The sequence below is a fragment of the Cyprinodon variegatus genome, unplaced genomic scaffold (genome assembly GCF_000732505.1).
Source record: "Cyprinodon variegatus isolate N-32 unplaced genomic scaffold, C_variegatus-1.0 Scaffold2, whole genome shotgun sequence".
Lineage (NCBI taxonomy): Eukaryota > Metazoa > Chordata > Actinopteri > Cyprinodontiformes > Cyprinodontidae > Cyprinodon > Cyprinodon variegatus.
Window position 1 is genome coordinate 3,210,963 of NW_015150455.1, and position 6,872 is coordinate 3,217,834.

At 39.0% G+C, this 6,872-nt stretch overlaps 1 protein-coding gene across 4 annotated transcripts in view; it reads right to left on the bottom strand.

Moving 5' to 3' along the window:
- LOC107082266 (protein transport protein Sec24B-like) overlaps positions 1-6,872 on the bottom strand; it is a 33,286-nt gene that overhangs the window by 12,350 nt on the left and 14,064 nt on the right. For all 4 annotated transcript variants that reach the window (XM_015370873.1, XM_015370887.1, XM_015370880.1 and 1 more), the window contains 8 exons: positions 5,969-6,087; positions 5,126-5,181; positions 4,726-4,932; positions 4,416-4,539; positions 2,334-2,492; positions 2,067-2,240; positions 1,847-1,957; positions 1,463-1,638 (listed from right to left, as the gene is read on the bottom strand). In XM_015370873.1, coding sequence (XP_015226359.1) covers positions 1,463-1,638; positions 1,847-1,957; positions 2,067-2,240; positions 2,334-2,492; positions 4,416-4,539; positions 4,726-4,932; positions 5,126-5,181; positions 5,969-6,087 — 1,126 coding nt within the window. The remainder of the gene's footprint in view (positions 1-1,462; positions 1,639-1,846; positions 1,958-2,066; positions 2,241-2,333; positions 2,493-4,415; positions 4,540-4,725; positions 4,933-5,125; positions 5,182-5,968; positions 6,088-6,872) is intronic.

Sequence of the window (6,872 nt, forward strand, 5' to 3'; positions counted from 1 at the left end):
CCGCACATTTTGAGGAAAAAAAAAGACGTTTAAGTGCGCCTTATAGTCGTGAAAATACGGTATGTACATTCAAGTAGACAAAAAATAATCCATTATAAAAAAAGCATTTTAAGCATAAATAAGCCTTTTGAAAAATATATGAATAAAAATAACATCCAAGGGAAGTTGGCTTCAAGGCCCACTGCAGGTTATCACCACTGTTACATTACATAACAATGGTAAGTGGACAATAAAGAGTTGATGAGTTAAACCAAATTGTTTTGAGTTAAAGCTTCAGGCGATTCCAGTTTTTCATCTATATTCTAATTTTAAGCTTTATGACTTAAATGACCCCTGACTGCTGGGGTTCATATTTCGATTCCATATTAAGACTACATGGACTTACATCCATCTTAGTTACTGCATTTATGCATAACCCCAACATTCAGCCCAATCCTAACCATTATCAGTATATGACTAACCCTGACTTTAGCCTAAACTTGATTCACACCATACCTCTAAACAGACTCCCCAACATAAAAAATGGGGTTCTGTCACATTAAGTCCAACGTTTGGTCCACACAAGGTCTGTTGGTCCTCAGAAGGTTAGAAAGGAAACCAAAGATGGCTCTAAATAGGTAACATAAACTAGTATGCACACAAACTCACAAAAAAACAAAAACTTAAAGGCCATCGACTTAAATAGGATAGCAGCAAGATGATTTCTTTTGATAAAAAACAGTTTTAGCTATGACCTGTAATACATAATTCTTATTTAATACCATCAGATTTGGTTTAACCCCCCAAAGGATAACCGAAATCCTAACATGGGTGGATGAAAAACCTAATGTATTTAATATAATTTAATTAAATTCCCATACTTTCGGCACTGATTGTAAAAATTGTGGCGCCCTGCCTTTGCAGTACAGAGCTCTTGCAGAAAAGGCCCTAATCACCCCAGTCTTTACACCTCCAATGAAAGAAACACAAGTTAAGAATAAATAGAAAAGACAAGGCTGCTAAGATGTGTTTCAAAGAATAAATCAATTCTACAAAGGAAAGGAGGCCAGCCTAAAGTGCATCAAACTGCGGTGATGTGCACATGATGAGAGGAGTAAGTTAAATGCTGGGAAGCTGCTGACTGGGAATCCAGTGCCAAAAAAATATAACATTTTGATCAAATGAGTTAGTTTAAACTAAGCTTGTCCTGAAAAAGGTCAGTTTTTTTTTTTTTTTACCGATGAAAATGGATCCATTGATGGGATCTCTACTAGGATAGATAAAATCAATAGATCAATGGAGAAATTAAAAGGTGTGATTAGAGCAGCTTGTTTTTAGAAAATTAAAAGCATAACATCTAAACAAAAGGAAACATTTCAGTTGTTTGGATTACATCTTTTTTTCCCACGTATTATCAGACTTTGACGCCACAATGAGCAGGAACCCTGCGCTTTGAGAATGCGAGGTGTATTTTCGGTCCAACCTGTTTGAGTAGGGCCAGAATGTAGAGCGGAAAAAGACGCATAGCCGCAGGAACAACAACTCCAGACTGCTGCAGGTTCGATACGCTGCTTTTGTAGGCGCTCACAAAGTCCATGACAGCGTTCACAAGAGCGTCACGAGCATCTGACAGGCTGGATGAGATCGACCGGTCGATAGCTGGAACACAAAGAGACGATCAATAAGAGGAGAGCAGGGTTTTATTAGTGGGAATAAAAACAAGAGCAACAGCTGTAATTGAAATATCTCCTGAATCTTTAGAACTAAATGTCATATCTAACCTATTATGGGGTGGAAAAAATGTGCAACATTACCTCCAGTGAAACAGCGAGGGAGTGAAAGTGGAGAGTTTATGCTTCAAACTCACCCATGTTGGCCAGCAGACATGTGATAGCTTGAACATCAGCTCCGGCGTAAACATCGCTCAGCTGACTGACGACGGGCAGACACAGAGTGTGGACTCTGATACGCCTCTTTCCTACATCAGACCAAAAATAAACAGTTGAACAGATAAAAACTGAGCCATTTTTACTTGAGTTGGAAATGGAACCCCGTGTTTCTACAAGTGAGGTGGGTTTTGGTTTCACCTTTACTGGACGTGTAGAGCAGAGCAGCCTGGAAACAGGCAAGAGACGAGTCCGCAAGAGAGTCTTCGATCGACATCTGGACGGCAAAGGCAGAGTCTGGGTTCACATTAGCCAGGGACAGCAGGTCGGTGGAGCGCACAAAGAAGTTACCGTGGAATGTGTGGATGGATAGACCTGAAAGCACATTATTTAGGCTTAAAAATGCGGATAAAAAAAAAAAAAAGGTTTTTGCATAGATATGAAAAAATAAAAACTGAACAGACGTACCTTTAGTGCATCGTATTCTCATAACTGCCTCAAAGCCGATCTTTCTAGTTAGGTAACGATCAAGGTCCTTCTGAAACTTCTCCAGCTGCGCCGGGTTGTGGATGTGGTGAAAGGAAGGGTAGTAAAAAACGCTGCCGGCTGAATACTTGGAGATACAAGCTGAAAAAAAATACGACACCAAAATGATTTAAACATCCAACCCAAAACAATTCAGAGCCTAATGCTACGTTCACACCTAAAGCAGCAGAAGCAGCTAGCTTATATGCAAAGTCAATGATTGACGCACATCAGGGAATAGCAAAGGATCCCGCAGCGTGTTTTGAGCAGCTGAAGCAGCGCCTCACAAGCTTCAGAGCATCTGAAGCACAGGACGCGCTGCGAAAGCAGCAGCTGCTGGTTTTGGAAAAATTTAACTTTTGCTGCCGAATGCGCCACAACAACCAATCAGAGAAGTTGATCTGGGAGCTGGCAGGGAGACAGACACACCGCTGATTATGCAGAGCGCTATGATCACTACTTTAAAACTGTTTAACGTTCCCAAATTAACTTAAAATACCAAAATCTGCCGGTAAAACACGCTTTTATTATCCTGGTGCCTGCAGTTTGGATTACGTACTTAAAAAACCACTTTCCAGCCGCTGTGGCAAACCGCGAAGACGCGACCAGGCCAGAGGCTGCTGTTGAATGGGATTCCTACTGACAGCGCACAATCTAGTATCTGGGGTCTGAGTGGCTCCGACAGAGAAATAAAATTTGAAGTCAGGATGGTAATCTGGATGAACTGACTGCACTAACCATGTTTTCAGGTGGATTTTCTCACTTTAAAATAGATTCAAACTACTTTTTACCCACTCATCACAGCAAATATAGCCGCCATTGTTACAGGCAAAGAAAGGATAGAGTAGCTCCACCCAACGTGCATCAGACCCACTTTTCGACTGCGCAGCAAGAGCAGCTTTGCTGCTTCAGCGTCCGTCAGAACAAAACTAGTACAAGCATAAAAAATGAAGCAGCACGTGCCTTTTTGCTGCCTGTGCTGCTTTAGGTGTGAACGTAGCATAAAAATCAGCACGTCTGGAAGCTGGAGCCTTTCCTGCTTTTTTTTACAATCATTTCTTGGATTAGTTTCCAACATGGCATTAGGTCACCAGACATTCTCAATTGAGGTGTCATGCTAGGAAAATCCATCAAGAACAAAAAGAAAACTAGCTGGTTAGCTTCAACAAATCTGGAGGAACAAATCTTTAGATTCCAAAGTTAAAAATCAGCAAACTTGGTTCTACAGATGAAATGGAACCCAGAAGTTTCATAAAGCTGCCTTTTTAAACATGTTCTGCTAAGTGCTACTGACTGGAGTACAGACGGGTGATATGGGCTTAAAGTCTTGCCGAGGTATTTTATGGAACTATTTTGGTCACAATAAATGTGATTGCAATCAAAGCAAAGCAATCACAATTCAGCTCTCAACATAAATACCTATTTAAAATATGTTTAAGGACACCTGTTGCATGAAGAAGTGTTTTTTTTTTTTAATCACTAAACTGCTTGCAGTTTCTCCACTGAATTATAATATTTCCAATCGTTAGTGCTTTATTTCAAGTGCATCAAACTCATTTCTATATTGGCTCGAGTCATCATTTCATTAACAAAGAGTATACTGTGAACGCTCCTCTATTATAAATTTATTGCCAGCTTGTAGCCCCTTTGTTCAAATTAAAAGAACATTTAGCCTCTCTGCTTTGCTTCTATGACATAATGTGCTTGGCAGCAAAGGCCTATCTTTTAATGAGGGCTAGATTGCTGTAAAGAGTCAAATTCGGTCCACAGGCCTCAATTTTGAGATGTGTGTTCTTTTAGAAAAGAAAAAAATATATCAATATTCTAATGATTTAGACATTTTTTGGAGCCATTTATCATCATAATATTGTCCCATATGTGTAATTTAAATGATAAATCAAGTCTAATTAAGAGCAGAAATGAATCATGGTGACTAGTGTTTCCCTAGAAGGTAAAAAACTAAAACATGATCTGAGGCTGTAAGATGATGAGAGATGGAAGGATGGGCAGAAATGATATTCTTACCTAATGATGAAAGGTCAGCGTACTGGGAGCTGAGCAGGAAAAGATCCACTCCAATCTGCTGTCCTGAACAGTCCAGTGCAAGTTTTTTATAAAAATCAGTGGCAGGACTGAGGTGCTGCACTCCCTGAAGAGTTATTGGGTCAGAAAGTAGGAGGTCATGAGGTTCCATTTAAAACAAACAATCATTTGCTAAAATAAGTGAGGACAGAGCTGTTAATTAATTGGACGATTCTATAAAAAAATGACTTGAAGCAAAACGGACTGGATCCAAACTCTACTACAAATAAATCAACAAATCAGTACTGTGAACCTTGGTGCTGGAACGCTGGTTCGGGTCTTCTCTGGACTGCAACTTTCCTGCTCCCAGAGTTGGAAGCTGAGTCTGGAATACCGTGACGCGACCCCCTGTGGGCGACATCAGCTTGAAGGCTGCCTGTAAGGCAGGGCCGAGGGCACTGTGAGTCTCTCTGCTCTGGTTGAACATGGCCGGCAGCGACGTCAAAAGCTCCTTCACAAGCTGAGGAAGGAAAACCAATTCTTAGATCCTCACACATGGGGGGATTGTCATCTGGTGCTTCTATTTTTGAGGTTCACTATGTTCTATCAACTCTTCATGCAATAAAAGAGACTGAGGATGGAAACAGTTGGCTGTGGTCAGGAGAAGAGACAAAGGTGTGTTTATAACATGGATGAAGAAGGAAGAGAACTACCTCATTGCTCTCCTTTAGGTTCACCATCAGGCTGTCATGTGACGGTATAAAAACATCTGAAAAAGACAGTGACGTTTTAAAAAGAGCTTTTTATATAACTCCTCACAAAAAAGATTCAGTTTATAAATCGTTCACTGCTCTTTTCCGGGAGAATCAAAATTGTAATAATTTAAAACCAAATAATTTACAAGTATACTGTTTTGTGTTTTTTTTTGGGTTGAAAATAAAATTAAAAGCTGTCTCAATATTTAGCTCTTCCATGTTTTTTGGGCTACAGTCATAATATTTAAAACACTAATATTTGATATTTGAGCCCTTCACAACAACCCAACCTCAGACCAATCACCTTGTTTGAAGCAGTGTTAGCCACTTTAGGATTTAAAAATATTTTAACATATTTTCAGTATTTCAACATGGATTTAAAATCAAACTGAAAAATAAAAAAATCTCATTAAGTGTAATTTATGATTACAATTTTCATCCTCTATTAGCTTTCTAAATTTCAATTAAATTACTAAATATGTACTTAATTATCCAATAACATTTTTACATATTAAATTGTGCATTTGATGTATTTGATAATAAACATCTGTATTTTTAAATTAATTTTGCAGTATGATTAACAAACAACCTTAAGATAAATGATTTTTGACTTAACATTCGCTCCAGTATGTACATAATAAATGCAAAAAAAGCTATATTTCAAATAAATTCCCCAATATTTCATGTACACAAAAAATTATCATCTGCTTTTAGAAAGAATAGCAATCAGTAATAAGAGTTGAAAAGCAAACGGCCAATCTTTTAAACCTAGTCTTTCTTTATGGCAATGAAGAGACGTACCGTCAATGTCTGACACCACCAGCATCTGTGGCTGGGACAGTCCCTCCTGGAGGTTGTAAAAGTGGATGGTGGTGTCAAAGGTGAGGAAACCAACTCTAGTACGTGCATCTCCAGGTAACCTGAAACATAATACAGTATCCATTATTGAAAGCTTAGATGGAAACATCAACAAAAAAAAACTTCCAGCGGACACCACACAACAAAACACCTTGGAGGTAATTTTAGAGTAAGAATGTATAAATATTTGAAGGCTTTCATTATCAAACAAAAATAACAAGGATCAACACAGCTGTCCAAACCAACCAGGAGTATGTAAATAACCTCCTTTAATCATTCTTAAAAGGTACTTTTATACACCTATAGAAGAAATTTAGTTTACAAGTTTTTACGGAGCTGCTTTAAAACAGAAACACTGGACGATTGTTTAGAGTTACATCACAGTATGCTATCCCAAAAGGTCAACGTTTGTCTCTTCACATAAACTAGTCGGTGTGTCCAATTAGGGGCAGTGTCCTTTGGTGGACGATTACGTCACCACGGTGTGATGCAGGCGGTCCAGATTCAACATCATTAGACACGGCTCTTTTCCTGATTTGATGAGTGCGTCTGGTGTATCCTCAGTGGCCAATTCTATCCCATCATTCTTTGTGGGTCAAAGGGGCTTGGTGGAGCTGGGGCAGTGAAGGCAGATGACAAAAATTGGGATTCAAATCGATATATTCTGCTTTCTGTGACCCAAAAGGAACTTTGAAGACCTTTACATGAGAATGCAGCTTAAAGGAATAGTACACCCAAAACATGATTAGCCTTCATTTTCTACTCACCCCCATGCTGAACAACACTCTGGAGTACTTTTTTGATATCTCAAATGCATACTTGGAATACATTGGACGAGCAGTATGGA